At 44.2% G+C, this 17,553-nt stretch overlaps 1 protein-coding gene across 2 annotated transcripts in view; it reads right to left on the bottom strand.

Moving 5' to 3' along the window:
- LRP1 (LDL receptor related protein 1) overlaps positions 1-17,553 on the bottom strand; it is a 374,671-nt gene that overhangs the window by 46,709 nt on the left and 310,409 nt on the right. For both annotated transcript variants that reach the window (XM_075591499.1, XM_075591500.1), the window contains exons 47-60: positions 17,298-17,417; positions 15,519-15,632; positions 14,750-14,899; positions 13,973-14,095; positions 13,007-13,123; positions 12,798-12,926; positions 11,252-11,374; positions 10,211-10,351; positions 6,095-6,282; positions 5,126-5,318; positions 4,536-4,621; positions 2,473-2,592; positions 661-848; positions 173-378 (exon numbers count right to left, since the gene is read on the bottom strand). In XM_075591499.1, the coding sequence (XP_075447614.1) occupies positions 173-378; positions 661-848; positions 2,473-2,592; positions 4,536-4,621; positions 5,126-5,318; positions 6,095-6,282; positions 10,211-10,351; positions 11,252-11,374; positions 12,798-12,926; positions 13,007-13,123; positions 13,973-14,095; positions 14,750-14,899; positions 15,519-15,632; positions 17,298-17,417 (1,998 nt within the window). The remainder of the gene's footprint in view (positions 1-172; positions 379-660; positions 849-2,472; positions 2,593-4,535; positions 4,622-5,125; positions 5,319-6,094; positions 6,283-10,210; positions 10,352-11,251; positions 11,375-12,797; positions 12,927-13,006; positions 13,124-13,972; positions 14,096-14,749; positions 14,900-15,518; positions 15,633-17,297; positions 17,418-17,553) is intronic.

The following is a 17,553-nucleotide window of genomic DNA, read 5'->3' as shown; positions in this document are numbered from 1 at the left end:
AGGATAGAAGCTTTCCAGTATCCTGGGAGCCCTATATAATCGAATTTATTACCATTCCCTGGTTTCTGTCACAGTGTGTGTGTATACACACACACACACACACAACAGCTCTCCCTAGTTTATCTACTTCTCTTTATCAATCCCTGATTACTCTGCCAGTGAGCTTTCTTACCTGTGTGCCGGTTGTTGCCATCGAGGTCGGCGAATTGGATGTAATCCTCTCTGGCATCTGCCCAGTATATTCTGTTGTTAACATAATCCAGCGTCAAGCCATTGGGCCATGTTATTTTGGTGTCCACAATCACGCTCCGGTTGGTGCCATCCATGCCAATCTTGCCGATAAGAGAGTTGTCTCCCCAATCTGTCCAATAGAGGTAACTGAGAGAGAAGACAACAGCAGTCACTCATATAAATTCACAGGCAAAATTCACTAGTCAACCCACAGAACTGCTCGTATGAAAAGTGTACATCATAAGGATCATAGGAACAGAGGTTGTTCCTTCCAATGCATGGTAACATACAGTCGTGACAGAGATATAAAAAGAGCACATAAACTGCAAGTTTGTCTTTTTCCACGTGATAAAATATTGACAAACAAACGAGGCCTATGTCTTAACAGAGAGGGCTGTTCCCACCTTATCCAGTCTATGATCTCCTTACCCATGTAGCACATCCACCACCAGTGCACGTGGTTCCCTCAGGCCAGAGTTAACCAGCACCGTACGATAGGCTCCATTCAGTTTGGATACTTCAATAGTGTCTCTCCCTTTGTCACACCAGTACAGATTCCCTCCGACCCAGTCCACAGCCAGTCCGTCAGGGTTACTGAGCCCTGTGCGGTGAAGAACCTGCAGGAGAGAGATGACCTGAGTACCTTCCATGGGGAAATGGGGATATTCTACCCAAGCTGCCCTATCACATCTTGTGACAAACTGCTAAACACATCTCTCTTCAAAGAACAGCACCTTGAAAGTGTCCCATATAATACACCTTTTATGTGTGTATAGACATGAGAAAATGGTAGATTGTTGCAGTTTCCAATTTATTGTAGAAACCTTTTCTTTTTTAAATAGTTGTGTAGTTAACTATTTCCTATTTTCAGAAGCAAGTTATAGGTCTTACTCATTAAGCTGTGATAGTGCCGAACGCAGCAAGATCATGGGAGAACTGCCAGCCAATGCCATTTCCGCATGACCCCACTATGGCCCTCGATTCCATTGGGCCACCTAGCATGACTTTAACCTAAGTTAACGCCATGTTAATAGTATTGCTGTATCCACTCAAGTGAAGAATGCCATGTTAAGTCATGTTCTCTCCCGTAAAGAGGATAACGGATGTGAGCCATAAGGTGATGAAAATGATATGCATACAAGCATTATCATATCATACCCTATTAACTATACTCTGTTATGCTTACTTCAGGGACATAACGTTACGTTATTCAAGTTATAGCATAATTTGGCGTAATCCCACCCAGGCCCTGAAATAGGGATTTTACAGAGCCTGGATTTATTTATTTATAAAATATTTTACCAGGAAGTATTACATTGAGAGTTACCTCTCGTTTTCAAGTATGTCCTGGGCATAGAGAAGTCAAATAATACATGGTTACAAATACAGTTACATAAGTGAACAGGGTATACATTATATAACGACATTGCATGCACAGTTAGAGATGATATATAGTATAGGCGTATGTAACAGTTACAGACCAGATTAAAATGTGAGACAGCCTTAGTTTTGACAGAACATAAACTGGTGGTGGATGTGAGAGTCATCGGTAGGTTGTTCCAGTTTTGGGGTGCACGGCAAGAGAAGGAGGAGTGGATGTATGCAACTCCACTGTTACAGTAGGTATGATTTACTTAACATAGCATAAGTTCCTGCTATTATTTCCCTCTCCTCACTCCAGCAAAAGCTGTATTTCAGGGTCTGGATAGGAGTAATGCCAAGGATTACACAACGCCACGCTGATGGATGATAACGCAACGTTATTCTACAATAACGGAACATTGCGCCTATGCTAATGAGATGCAGTAACAAACATTGTTTTTGCATAAAATTAGCTTGGTGCATATGGCATAAGCTCAGAGAACACAACGTCTAATCCAGTTTTAGGTAACAGCGCATTATTTTCCCAGAATTAACAGAGTTTAGGGACACCTCCCCATATGGGTATCACTTTAACAGCTTCTATGCTACATGGAAATCTCTCATCCATGTGACCTACAGCAATTCACGAGCTATTCCCATCATTCGGAGCCTTATTCAAATTCCATATAAAATCAGTCCATTGAAAATAATTTTTCAAAGTTGATTATGATCTAGACTAAGAGTAAAACATAGAAAATAAAAGTGACTCGTTTGGCTCTCCTAATCTGTCCATTTCCTTCATTACTGTAACTCCCAATACCGTACCTAACTGCAACGCTGCTGCGCACCTAACCCTGAGACACAGTGGTGCCAGCTCACCTGCACATTGCTGCCATTGATGTGCATGCGGCGGATCATGCTGCCCTGCGTGGTGACATCCGTCCAGTAAATCATCTCCTCGCGGTAATCAAAGTCTAATGCCACCGCGTTATTCAGCCCCTGCAGGAAGAGAAAACCACACGTGGCCTTATTGCACACTCCTGCAAACATATGCAGCTCTCAAGCCCGGCAGCCTGGCAAACCCACACGGCATACAGCCCACTGCTAGTAATCGGTCAATCATTTCACCATCATGTGCAGAGTTTCATCCATGTCACGAATGTGTACAGTATGCGGGTCTTTTAATACAGAACCAGCCAATGGGGAATAGGAGTTCGAGGCCCAGACCTACAGTAGGGTGCAAAGCTTTGGCACATCTTCACTTCCACTTCTATGGAATGGAAGTACAGGAATGCTAAAGCTACGCACCCTTTTGTGGAACTGGGTAACAGTCCCCGGCATCTTTATTGATTTGGGGTTTCATTTACAGATCACTAAACCGATGCAGTGCTAAGCAGTTCACCGACTGCAAAACAGCGACAGTGTATTCTGTATACAAGTGCAACAATGTTTATGGAAAAAATACATCTCCGCTATGAAAAATAATAATAATCGTATTCCCCACTAATCTCCCCTTTGTGGGCGCCCTGTAAGGAAGAAAGCTTTGTACATCATTACATTTTGCTGGTCCATTACTCATTTGTTGCTAGTGAAAGGATTCAGAGGTCCAGTATTACAGACTAATCTACATTTCAACAGAACCAGCACAGCTACTATAACAATGTACCCCTACAATCTTTCAGGGTTTCATCAGTGGTACAGCAAGATTAATAAATGAAAAAAGAACCAGGTTCATTCAAAAAAATCTTTTTTTTCTTTCTATCTAAATGTAGTGTACGTGTTTGCATGCTCTTTGCTAAAAGATAGCAAGAAAAAGATAGGAAACATATAAAACAACTCTCAACCTGCCAGAAATGTTCATTTGGAAGTATATAAAATGAATCATAATATTCAAAAATGTAAATGATGATTATAGTACTTTATTGGTACCATGCAAAACAAAAAATTGTGTGTGTGCCGATCATGCGAATTTTAAGTGAAACTTCATCTTTTGTCACTGTTTTGTCACTGTTTTGTCTTTGTAATGGTGATGCTTTAAATTAAAAATCAAAACACAATTTTAGTGCCAAAACGCAAAGAAATTTGACTTAGAACGCGTGTTTTAGCTATTAGCACTTCTATATTTATAGTAACTTAATTCCTTGTGTGTGTCTGTGTGTGTATGTGTGTCAGTCAGTGTGTGTGTCTCTCACTCCGTGTGTGGTGTGTGTCTCTCTCTGTGTCCCCGCTCTCTCGTGATTGCCCCCATCCCCGGCAGAGCCCCGGCTTCTGCGGGCAAAGCCCCCCTCTCTCCTTCTCCTCCCCCCCAATGTAGGTACTGAGACATGGCCGGAGCAGCCCCTCCTCCTCTCTCTCCCCTTCTTCCCTGAGACTGAGACACGGCCAGAGCAGCCCCCACCCGGAGCAGCCCCCACTCTCTCTCCCTGGCGGAGCCCCGAACCCGGCTGTGTGTGTCCTGCTGCAGCCAGCCCCCCGGCGGAGGTACGGGGACACGGGAGGGTGCTCGGCGGCTCACTGAGAAGGGGGGGTGGGGGGGAGGAGGGTGTTCGGTGCATCACAGGGAGAAACTGGCAACAATGACGCATCTTCTGCCAGGAGTGATGTCACTTCCGTCACCACTGACTTCCGTTTCCAATCATCTGCATTCACGCCGCTAAAGAAGTTTCACTTCAAAAACGTAATACTAGGAACCAGTTCCAAGTACTGTATGCTGCAACTCAAACAAACCACGTGTGTATGGACTGAACATTAGAATAAGTGTGGCCATTGATGGTGGACGGTCTATGGTTAGGCCAGTGCTACAATACATGAATTACCTTCAGTCTTAGATAGTAGAGCTGACTCTTAAGATGTTAACAGAATTTGACTTTTCAAGTATCCTGCTCCTAGGGTCAGACTAGGTAGGATGTCTAGTGATTAAGATTTAGCTTCTAATGGCTCACCTGCTTAATTAAGGTGTAATTGGTGCCTCCAAGACTCAGCTTCCTCAAGTAGTACCGGTTGGCAAAGATTAAGAATGGTTCCTCCGCTAGATAACAAAAAAGGTGAGTACAAAACAAGAGGATGTAATAATCAGTGTAGTCAATAGGTGAATACTAATACCAGTCAGAAGCCCAGCTAGCAGTTTCTCTTATTTTAGCACAGCAATGTATACCTTTTACAGGGAACTCCGTTTTCTGGTCTGCTTCCTGTGTTGACTAAGAAGCATAGGGCAGAGCTCATCTAAAGCGTAATGGGGTCGTTTCCCTTGCATGCTTATTTATTAAATATTAATTTTGCCTACTCGGGGGAGGGGCGGGGCCTTTGCCGCTGTTTCTGCTCCCTCTAGGCTAGGGAAATCAAAATGGCTGCCCAATTCCATAGGTCTTGCAGGCCAATAGGCAGCTGCATGTGTTTAACACCTTCACTACCAGGGGGAACTACAGCACAATACCAAGCAGGCTGTCAGCAAAGGAGAAGAAGCATTACAGCACAACGACTTCTTGTGCCAAGTTTGCTGAAATTTTGCTGCATACTGCTGTCAGTCCTTTACCTGCGTCGACTTTAGAGACTTTGCAGCTGGTGGAGTCATTGAGCCGCGCCTCGTAGCCATCCACACACAGGCAGCGGTAGCTCCCCAGCGTGTTGATACACCTCTGACTGCAGGGGTACGTTGTCGTGCACTCGTCGATGTCAACACATGTCTTCGCATCGTCCTTCAGTCGGAAGCCGGGACGGCATCTGCACTGCAGTGGGACACAGAGAACAGCATGGGTCAGCCGAGAGCGTGAAAGGACTCACCATCACCCAGCGCAAAATAAGCCTCTCTGTGCTAGCTCTCGCTCATTCTGCGATTACTCCCGCACCCCCACATGGAGGCTGCTCATCCATTGTGACACTTAAAGCTGTCTTTCATACTTATCCTCCAAGTCAAGCACTGTTATCTTTCACTCTTCTGCCTCATAAACCTCTTATTGCAGCCTTTGGACATGCACTGCTAACTCCCATTTTGTTCCTGTGCATGACACAGTTAGCCATCGCCAAACCTGTTTCTCTGTGTGACATGCACCACTCATTCCCATTCATTTTCTGACACATACAGCTATCCTATTCTATTCCAGTTAGTTACCTAACATGCACATAATGTTCATGTGTGAGATATGTACTGTACATCTATGTGACTTGCACAGCTATGTCTAAAAGTGACATACATACAGTAGCTATTGTATCGGATTCCTTTCTGTGGCCTGTAACTAGCACAACTAATTTTCTCTTTCTCCTGCTCCCCCCCCCTCCCTCCTTAGGCTGTGCTTATGGCGACAGCGACGCAATGGTGACGTCAGGCTGCGGTCAAATTGACTTGTCTTCCAGCGATCGCGACCAAGCTGCCGCTCCGTCGCATCGCTTCTACTATAAACGCACGCGACGGCGGCAATACATTTGTTTTGCTGCGACGTTGCATCGCCGTCACTATAAGCGCAGCCTTACTGCACTCTATTGGTGACCTCCCTGTGCTCTGTACCTTGTATCCGATCTTTTGGTCCTCGCACTCCTGGCTGCAGCCACTCAGCCTCTTGTTCAGACACTCGTTGATGAAGCAATTGAGCTCATCAGAACCGTCCTCGCAGTCATTGTTGTTGTCACACAGGAGGTGTTCTGGGATGCACTTCTCATTCTTGCAGAGGAAGAATGTGTCATTGCATTTCCCCTCTGCAACAGCCACAGGGACAATACAGTTATAAGGGTGTATAAGCATTATACTGACACATTAACATCTACTTAGAGAATACACAGGGGAAACTGATAAACCAGGTCTAAGAGTCTCTGTGGTGACAAAGGAACCAACAACCAAAGAGCCGACACTTTAAATAAGAAACTACATATCAGGAAAACTGATGTCATCACCTGATGGCCAGGAGACACATAACTAAATTAAATATTACAATAAAAACATACAACTCCCATACACAAATTGCAAGTTTCCGGTACCAGCTTCTGTCACCCACAGATAACAACATATGGAGTATTATTTACTTGAAATTTAAGCGCAAGGAAATTGCAGCTGGACGGAGCCTGACCGCAGCACAACCGCAGCAGGATCGCGGCTTCCACACGCTAAAAAAATGCCCTGCCCCAGTATTTGTTGCCGGTATCTTCCGCGCGTTTAAATGCCCCGGTCATCTGACGCGGGAGATTTAAACTTGCATGAGATACCGGCACCCGTTATGGAGGCCTGTACCCCGAGAAGCAGCAGGTCCCCGGATCTGAAATTAATGCTGTTCAGCTCCGGAGACCCCCTGCTTCAATTCTATGTAAAAATAATAATACAAACAGCGTGATCTGCTGTAAGAGCTGTGCAGGGAGAGACACAGAGAGGGACGGTTTCTCACTGCGCAGCTCTTCCAGACTGGTGGCGGTCTGTAGGATTAACGCAGTGGGACTCCCATTCAGAAGCAGGGACCCCCGCTGCGTCAATCCTTAAGGAAATTTCCCCTAGCTGCGCTGGGCCGCAATTGTGGCCGCACTGGGTCAGTGATACATTTGTGCAACAAGTTATAATACACTCAAAAACCCATGTAACCGGTTACCAGCGTACATCGCCCACAGTTACCCAATTACAGCTGGGAGCCACATAACACACCCGTGATGTGTGTTTCTTTATATAACACCAATTGTGGACACAGCAGCACTTTACAGACAGAGCATTCGGTAGCCAATGGCATAGAGAAATAAGGAGGACAATCGGTTGCACTTTGTATCCTATTCAACAATAATACTTACCCTTTATTTATACACAATGTAAAAAAGAATGTTTAAGAAACAAATGTTCCAGTCTCTTTACCTTCACCTTCGGTCCTATTGACTAGTAGATCATTACAATTACAAGTATATTAAAGTAGCAATCCAAGTGGCACTTTTAAAAAATATATATATTTTTTGTTTTAATATATGCACCATATGATTATTTTTATTGAAAACTAATCACCTAAGCGGCTGATTGATTCATTCTCCTATGATAAATCAGCAGCTATCATGCTTCCAGGGTTCACTAAATGGCTGCCTTTCAGTGTCAATCAATTCTTTAGTCAGTGTAACTCAGCAGCTACAAAGTATTCTTAAATTACTAAAGTAACATTGTCTATTGTTACAGTTAGCAGCTTAAACTGCTGGGAATATTGGCAACAAATTATCACAAACAGGAAAGTGTTACAAAGATCTTGCACTGCTGGGGAGGGGGGCTTAAACCTGCTATAGAAATCACAGGATGCTCAGTATATTAAAACTCATTAAAAGATGGCACGAATCGTTGAATTAAAAAAATAATAATGTAGTAAGTATTATCTAATACTACAGAACTGATTTATTTAAAAACACACACACATGTAGGATATTGTTTGGATTGATCCTGTAACTGTAACGAACTAAGCAATCCAAGAAAGCATTTCTTTTTTTGTTTTGTGAATATTTTTAACATGAAATTGAAGCAGGGGGTCTCCAGAGCTGAATCCCCTTCATGTCAGCTCCGGGGTACACTACTTCCGGAGGAACTTACCCCCGTAGTGGATGCCATAACTAGCTTTAGTGGATAGGTGCAGCAGGGAAAACGTGATACTGTATGACAAGGAGAACAATCCCCCTGTGCAGCACTTTGCATCCTATTTAACAAAAATACTTGACCTTTATTTATATACAATGTAAAAAAAGAATCAAATCTGTTTTCCAAACCAAATATTCCAGTCTCTTTACGTGCAATAATACTAGTATTGTAGTAAATAAAAAAAGAAATCGAAATACTAGTATTTGGATCTTTCATTCACTACTAGCCTAGTCTTTGCATCTTTTTATTTACTACAATGCTAGGATTATTGCACGTAAAGAGACTGCAACATTTGGTTTGGAAAACAGATTGGATTCTTTTTATATTGTATATAAATAAAGGTCAATGCTTATTCTTAAACAGGATGCAGAGTGCCGCACAGGGGGGCTGTTCTCCTTATTTCTCATACAGTGTCATGTTTTCCCTGCTGCACCTATCCACTATAGCCCGTTATGGCTGAGCAGGATTCCCCCGTTTAAACGATGTGTGCAGCAAGGCACGCTTTCACCAGCTTCTTGAAGATAGCAAGAGAATGATCTTGCCAGATATAACTGTAAAGAAAGAAGCTCCAATGTACACCCAATGTGGCAAATTATTGGATTCTTTGTTATATGTTTTTTCTGCTCATAAGTAGGGGTCATTTAATTCAATCTTTTGGCCTGTAACCATTTCCATGTGGAGCTTATCGGCAGGTCCTACGCTACCAATGTTACAGTGTGTCTTTTTGTATTTCCTCCACTGCATTGAGAAAAGAGGAAAACATGATGGTCAATAGCATGGGGTGCGTGACATGCATGCAGTGCCCAACGGGTTAACGTTCAGAAGCACCATGCTACGTGAGCTTCAGGGCAGTTAAAACTGGTTACAAAAAACAGAAGTGCCCTAAAAAAGTGCCAGAAAAAAATATATATGTATATTTCCTACGCATATTGCTGCAGCAAAGGGAGTGAGAGGAAAAGTGGTCCAGGGATGGAGCGCAGTGAGAGAGAAAACATCTCGGACACTAGAGAGGAGAGAAGCAGAGACGAGGCAGCCCTCTCACACAAGTAAAGGGTGTCCACAATAAAGCAGACCGCCCCGAGTCCCCGGCGAATCATACAGATCAGGGGTGGGAAACTCCAGTCCTCAAGGGCCACCAACTGGTCGTGTTTTGAAGATATCCCTGCTTCAGCACAGGTGGCTCAATCAGCTTGCTTCGACTGAGCTAGCTGTGCTGAAGCAGGGATATCCTTAAAACCTGACCTGTTGGTGGCCCTTGAGGACTGGCGTTGGCCACCCCTGATATAGACTGTAGTGAAACAAGCTCCTCCACATCCTGCCCTTCCCTCGAATACGAGAGGGGGAAGCGTATGCCTACATCTTCCACTGAAACGCCCACAAGCGCCCTGCCACAGCCACCGCAACGCCAGTAAAGAGCATCATGAAAAGTAGACACTTCCCTTTTGTAAGAGCGTGAACCCATTATTTAAAAAAATAAGCAAGGCTGGGTGGGACCAGAGATGTGCGAATGTCATCAAACGTGCTTTGCAACATTTGTCACTCGTTTCTCAAAAGATCAAAGTGATCACAATTATTTTTGTTGTTGCCGATTTCTGATAGATTATTAGCAAAAATGGAAGTATGAAAGGGGGGGAGGGTCGTGTGAGCTGCAAAGTGACTTAATGTTTGGTGATTTACTGGTTTTCTTTTTTTCTGTGAAGTGAAAGATTGTCTTTGAGGAAAAAGGGAAAAATGAGCAACTCTAATTGGAAAGCATCTTTATTCCTCTGGCATAGAAAGGGTTAAAATCCTCAATTACATGTACCCCATTAATCCGTTCAGCTTTATCCTTTTGATCCCTTTGTTAAGCCACTGATTGAGCCACATGTGCTGAAGCAGGGATATCCATAAAAGCTGGCCTGTTGGTGGCCCTTGAGGACTGAGTTTGAGACCCCTGGTTTAAGCTATGTGGGAGACCTCTTGGGACTATACATAACCAACAGTCATTTCTATCTCTACTATTGCCCCCTCAGTGTAGCACCACTTCCCCTCTCCACTCACCCGTGCTAGTGCACCGCTGGTTCTTCGGCGCCTCATCTGAGTGATCGTGGCAGTCAAACTCTCCGTCACACTCCCACTGCTTGTTCAGCAGGCATCGGCCATTCGCACAGCGGAACTCGCTGGGACCACACGTGGGGTACTCTGCAAGGAAACCAGGAGACTAGAACATGCAGGGTGCAAGACAGAATAGCTGCACACCAACCAGCACACATTTGATGCTATGGTACAGCAGTACTTAAATCTGGTGAATGCATCGTTCTTGCTTGGTGGGTGCTACACAGCTGGTATTAGGATGCTGCCATATAGTAAGAGGTACTATTCTCTAAGACACCTTCCAGCTGGAGGAAACCAAACGACCCATTCAAATGAATGGGTTGCACAGTCACTTCTGGCAGTAGGAGCCTAATGGAACAGCACCGCCTCTGCGGCGAAATCTGACTTTCAGAACTACTGATTGCTGGAAAAGTTCAGCCACATCCCTCTAGCAAACGATGTATTTGAGATCACTTTGCAGCTTTTCCCTTTCTGCTACAATCCTTACTCAGATTCTCATTTCAAGGGTTTAACCCAATCAGCCGTGAATTGTAACATTTCTGTAACTGCAGTTTATCAGCAGATCTCTTTCGAGCTTTCAAAGTGATTCAGATTGGAAGTGGATTATCCATAATTCCACACATGGTGTTAGAGACTAGAGCTGATTCAGACTAGAGGTAAAATCCATATTGTAAGACTATGATCAATTCTCACAAGTCTGAAACACCTTGTTTGTATACAGGTTAACAATCCCTACAGATAAGGGAGACTCTCTCAATTAGTTGAAAACTGTATAATATATCTACCGTCTTCCTAAAAAATGTCTTTGCACTCAAATGAAAATAAACGATACCCTACATCTTGCTCCCAATTCTCAAATGTTGGCCAATAAGGTTTCTTTTTCATCCAACTGAGTCCAACAAAATTGCTCCAGTTTGGAGACATCCTCCCTCCCCATTCCTTTAATGCCTTTCTTTTCCTTCTTTCGAGATGGGCCAGGGTACTTACCGCAGTCTGGGGACTCATCTGAGACGTCACTGCAGTCATGATCGTGGTCACATACAAACTGCTTGGGGATGCACTGCCGGTTCTGGCACATGAATTCCCTCGAGTCACAGGTATTGTTAAAAACTGAAGCAGGAAAAAATGAAAGAGAAAGATAGATTATACAAGGGAATCCTTCCACAAACCAACCCAATGTTTCTATTAAGGACTTAGGTTAATGTATAGGCCACCAGAGCACAGCTCTATATGTTCATGCTGAGGTCTACTCAACGTTATTCCTCATAGAAACATAAAAGCACTTAAGTTATTAAAGCAGCAACACAGTTGCTGAGGGAGTCTCAGGAGCTGCCCCCCATTCATTTCAGCTCCGGGGACCCCCTGCTTCCAAAGATACTTACCTCCGTAGGGGCTGCCAATATCTCCGAGGAGTTTAAATGTCCAGGTCACGCGGACCAACAAGAAGCTGGAAGGGATAACATCACGGCTTCTTATTGGCCCGCATGATGCGGGACATTAAAGCCGCCATTTCGTTAGGCACTCAAGTTCCTTGGCTGCAGAGATACCGGCGCCCCCTTCGGAGGTATCTCTAGAAGCAAAGTGACACCCAGAGCTGCAATTAACGAGGTTCAGCTCTGGAGACCCCCTGCTTCAATCCTAAAAAAGAGAAGGATGTAGTGCAAGTTGTTTTGTTGCTTTAAGCGGTCCTCAGCCTCGTCTCTTTGGGGGAGACTCACCAAGCCTCCAATAAGAGCCATGGTGGTCGATCCCACATGCACGTCAATGATGGTTAATGTGGGATCGAGCTCCGGTAGTGCAGTGAATCCTGGCAACAATCCCTTCCAGAAGTCAACAGTGTGAGAGTTGAACTCGTATTATTACTATCTTCTGCTTATTAGTTTTATCAATGTTTTAGTGTTACAAATCCTTCCTTTTCTTCATCTCTCGCTTCTGAGGTTACCATGGTACTGCTAGACTGCACTGGGCTCTGGGGAGAGCTTCATATTAGCCTTACCTCCCTATTTGAACCGCTTATATCAATTAAACAGAGCATCAGATTAAAAAAAAATAAAACCAGCATTGAAAGTGCAAGAAGAGGTCAGCGAAAGTAAAAAATAAGATGTTAAAAAAAACCCTCATCAGCACGTATTGTGAAAAAGTTTTGCTTTTTTTCGGGTCTGGCGTTGAGCATTCACAAAATACATTAGGTGAAGTTGGTAAAATCCCCAAAAGCATTTGTTCACCATGGAAATATTGAAAGTTTTGCTGTCAAACTGCTCTACTTAACCTATGAATCATGACACTATTTCCGTAGTTCAGTGTCGTCCTCGGAGACGCTGCAAATTTTTGAATCTGTCATTAGTATTTGCATTGTTTTTTTTGTAATATATGAGTCCTAGGGCAAACGTCACTGGGATAGGTACAGGGACAGATACAGAGCTAACTAGCTCCCACCGAGCATGCCGGTTTGTCTGAAACGCATGGACGCAGGAGGAGAGATAAGGAGACTGATCATTTGAACGTGTTGAACTTTCACAATGTCCCCACTCACTGCAGCCAGCTTGGATGCTCTCGTCTGCCCCATCCTGGCAATCTTTGTCCCCGTCACACAGCCAGCGGCGAGGGACACACACATGGGTGCTGGGACACTGGTAAGATTCAGGACTACAAGTGGTAGAATCTACAAGACAGAATAGAGCATTGATTAGGACCTCTTCACTGCTGGAGGGACTTGCAGCTTTTTTACTGTTCTTGACTTACGGCAGTGGCTGCCCTCATCCGATCCATCCCCGCAGTCATCAGATCCGTCACACACCCAGTGCTTGTAGACGCAACGATGGTTAGTACACTCAAACTGCATCGATGTACAGAACTTGTCTGAGAAGAAAAAGGAAGGGGAAAAATTAGTGGTGTGAGTTTTCAAAGACCAATGGTACCCATGCCAAGAATCCTAAAGATGTTCTCTCTGACCTTGGGGAAGTCAATATCTCATTGAGCCTCAGGCAAAAAAACATAACATGGTAAGTAAGCTCTTCAGGGGAAATAAATAATTGTGCTATGTACAGTGCTGTGTATCAATAAAAAAAAATTCTATTAATTGTCTATGTTCTTCAATAGTGTGATCAATAGGTTTATACCAATATCCCATCCATAAGATGAAAATATAAGGTAAGATATGTTTGGCTCTCCATGGTTCCCTATTTGACAGCATAAGGTTTAAAAGGCTGATGAAGCCAAAAAGTGAAGGAAGACGGGACACCTCGCCACCTGTTTCATGCCAAAAAGAGCATCAACTCGGCAATGTGCTCTGCAATATTTGGAGCAGGCACTCCTTTTCTGCCCATGCACTGTAAGCATTGTCAAGCTTTGGGGGTGGAACTCTATCAAATGGGAGACATCTGGTTCAAACTCCAGTGTCAATTCCTTGTAGACCTTAGTAGGTCAGTTTATATCACTGTGCCTGAGAGACATGATTGTATGCTCTTCAGGCAGGGACTCATTGTTTATTTTACCACTGTTAGAGCAGTGTCAAAAAAAAAAAAAGTGTAAGAATCATGGTTTGGAGCTTTTCCGTTTTGTACCATGAGTTACAGCATCTCAACAGCTGCGAGCTGAGCTGCAGGGATTGGAACCAGCGGAACATTCAGCTGCTGATTGTGAGTTCAGAGAGTGTGTAGGCTGAGTGGTTGTGGGATATCTCAGCGATTACTGGCCTCTCAGACGTACCACAGTGAGCCTCGTCTGCCCCATTCTCGCAGTCTAGCTCCTTATCACATGTCCAGCTCATGGGAATGCAGTGTCCGCTCGGGCAGGCAAAGTAATTCACTGGGCACTTCGGCTTCCGAACTCCTGAAAAGGAAGCAGGATGATGTACACAAAGCATGCAAATATATCTCTTGTGTGTATAGGCACCAGCCACCCCAACATTCCTAGGTGGAAAAAACAGGAAAGCACATAAAAAATATATATATATTCTGTTTTTCTTATTCCTTATTCTCCTTGCCAATCGACCCCTTTGTTGCCAGAAGGCCTGCAATGTATTGCTGCACCATGCTGGGGGTGTAGGTAGGAGGTTAGAAAAGTAGCTTTACAGCAGCCCTCTAGGTCACATTTTGTGACACTCCACATCACTTCCTATTCCTTTGTTGAGGAAGTGACATACGAGATGTCACTAAATGGTTCAGGGGACGAGACTTACCAGATATACGTTAACCATGAAACAAGTACAGTTTTACGTCTGTAATATTAAGATGTTAGAAGAACACGGCTGCTGAAGCAAGTCACCGTGGTTCGAATTCCAGCACCGGCGCTGCCTGTTGGGGTAGGTCTGAGCTCACCTAACTCTGTTTTGTTAAATCGCAAGCATGTCTCTGAACTCCCTGCCCCAACGCATTCCACACCAACAGCACTTCCACATGCTGAATGTAATAGGAAAGGAGGAAACACACACCCAGCAAGCTCTCAGAAACCCCCCAAAGGAAAGGAGGAAAGCAAGACTCTTACCTGGACAGTTCATTTCATCGGAGAAGTCCCCGCAGTCGTTTGAGCCATCACAGACCCAGCTGGGAGCGTAGCATAGCGAGGTCTGCTCACACTTCTGGAAGGTCAACCCTTTCACTCCCAGCTGAAAGTAGCTGCTGCAGTCCGTGATGTCTGGGCAACAAAGCAACACAAAACACTTAGAGAAGCGTGGGAACGTAATGCAAGCGATTTAACTACATTTAGTTCGATTGGATATACTGCAATTAGTTTACTCCTTCTCAAACACTGGAGTCAACAGATAATAGTGAGATCGAACATATGTAAAGACATAACCAAATAATGCAACTATTATAGAATTGCACGACGTGTACAAAATGAGCCTCCACATATACACGTAATAAAGACTATTTAGTAGTGACTGCAATCAATTTGACTGGGGGTCCAATTTAGTGTAATCATGGAATCTCTAGCATACTATTTAAGAAAGAAGACACCCAAAGGTTTGGAAGTTACATGCAATGTACACTGCCCCATTACAATAATCTCCTAGGTCCTTAAGCATATAACAGGATCTTACAATTGAAGGAATTTGATGTATGGAGATATAAGGTGGTTGGGTAGGGTTTTTCAAAAAGGTGTGGGACTATACATTTGTTTCCAGCACATTAAAATGCATATTAAATGGACTGCAAAAGAATGCCATTGACGGTTAGTCAAATAGACAGATTTTCATCCCAACTGCTCGCCCTGATTAATGACCACCCATGTGTCCCTCCAGCACATTACTTACTGCAGTTCATTTCATCTGAAGCGTCGTCACAATCAACGAGTTGGTTGCAGCGGCTGGAGTTCCCCACGCAGTTCCCATCGCGGCAGCGGAACTCCTCGGGCGCACAGCTGGTCTCTGCAAGGGAGCTGTGTCAGGGAATCTCACAGAGACGGGCACCACCGAGCACAGCCCCGGCACCAAGCAAATCACATGCTTGGGATTCTGGAAGTCCACATGACTTCCAGCAGCGCGAGTGTTAAGAAATACTTTTCTTTTTAGCTTTTCAGTCGAAAGTTTCTAGTATTTTTCGCTGGACCTATGAAACATGGCTGCCGTTCTGCGTTTTCTTAGTAATGCCTCACAACTAAGCAGAAGAGGACATCAGCAACAAAGCTGTGTTTAACATTCATGGAAGAACACCATGATCCCACACCGCCTGGGTTTATTCACACAAGAGCCCAGGCAGGAGCACCGCTGGCCTCCCATGGTCCAGGGCACAACAGATATACAGTACACAGCACCGACTGATATTTCTACAAGCAGCACAGGACCACTGCCAGGCAAACCATACTTAGAAAGGACGCTCAGTATCGAGCAAAGTGTTCTAACGCCGTGCAGCTTATTCGTTATCTAATGCACACAAACATACAAGAAATGCACAGGACTGCCCCTGTTTGCTTCACAAATCCTTTTTAAAAACCCACGAATAGTAAAATTGACAGATGAGTTGTCACATTGAATTGAAACATTTACCAAACGTCACGTTGCCTTTAGCAGCTTCCCTAAGTGGGGCAAAATAGAATAAGAAAGGCAGAAGGAAAAATGTCCACTGAACTAAAGCACCGTGGTACATTAATGATAAGTGAATCGTGCTCGGCATCCGTGGGGTTTTCATTCATTTTAAGAGCCAGAGAACACTTCTATAAAAAATACAGAAAAGCAACAAAATATAATAATAGGTTGAAAAAGTGAAGGCGCTCCAAGAAACATCCGGACAGTTTGTGGCACTCTATATAAAGCTGCACTAGTTTTAACACAATAGCACAACGCTCCAGGACATCCAGTGACACACAACATATTAATACGCTGCTCAATTTCTAGAAGCGGCCCTGTTCCTCTCTCCACAAGTGGCGACGACCCCCTGCATGGAACAGGAGGGCCCTCCTCCTCGTCTATTTGCATCATTAAAGGGCAAGTTACAACCACATGATTACCACCCCCCCAGCAATCAAATGGTTTGATTTGACTCAGCAGCGAAAGGGTTACCTTTCCACCACCCCCACCCCCCTTTTTCTCTTATACAAAGTTTGTTTTGTCTGTTTTTGTTTTTAACTTCAAAGTACTTAAGATAAGTATTTTTTCTGGGGCCTTAAAATATGGCTGCCTTTACAACGCAGCACAAGTCACTGCAGCAGCCTCTACACACGGAGGTAGTGCTCGTGCCTCAGAGAATCCTCTAACAGAAGCAGCATGCATTGTGTATTCTGTGGAATGTGTCACAGTGCTGCTGAGATTTGGTCCTATATTTGTAAAGACCTCATCTTACACTATGAACAAATATTAACAAAGTGAGAGCTGGTTTTCATTATAGGCGCAGTTCTTGTTTTTCCATTTTATTTGCGATCAAATGACTCCAAACGCCAGAGGTCTGGTAGCTCCAACACTGAAAATATTAAGTGGAACTGAGGCTTTACTCCTAAACCAGAGTGTCCAATACACTTGTTTTTCAGCCAATGTGCTCCCTCCCCTGAGTAGTGGGTCATCCGGAAGGGGGAGGGGGAGGCGGTGAGGAATACTCACTGTTACAGGACATTTCATCCGAGTGGTCACCGCAGTCATCTAACCCGTTGCACCAGTAAGAGCCGGAGATGCAACGTCTATTCACACAGTGCCGGAAGCCTTTCTTACAGCGGCGGGTGCCTGGGGGACACAGAGAAGCAATCCTGGGTTTTATACGTAGTCAGAAATGAATGAAAAAGGTAACGTAGAACTCAGCAATAATCAAAGAGAACTGGAGGCAGGATCAACAGTAACAAAAAGAAAAGTTTATGGACAC

The sequence above is a fragment of the Ascaphus truei genome, chromosome 3 (assembly GCF_040206685.1).
Source record: "Ascaphus truei isolate aAscTru1 chromosome 3, aAscTru1.hap1, whole genome shotgun sequence".
Taxonomy (NCBI): Eukaryota; Metazoa; Chordata; class Amphibia; order Anura; family Ascaphidae; genus Ascaphus; species Ascaphus truei.
Note: the sequence above shows the minus strand (reverse complement) of the source record. Positions and strands in the feature narration are given on the sequence as shown.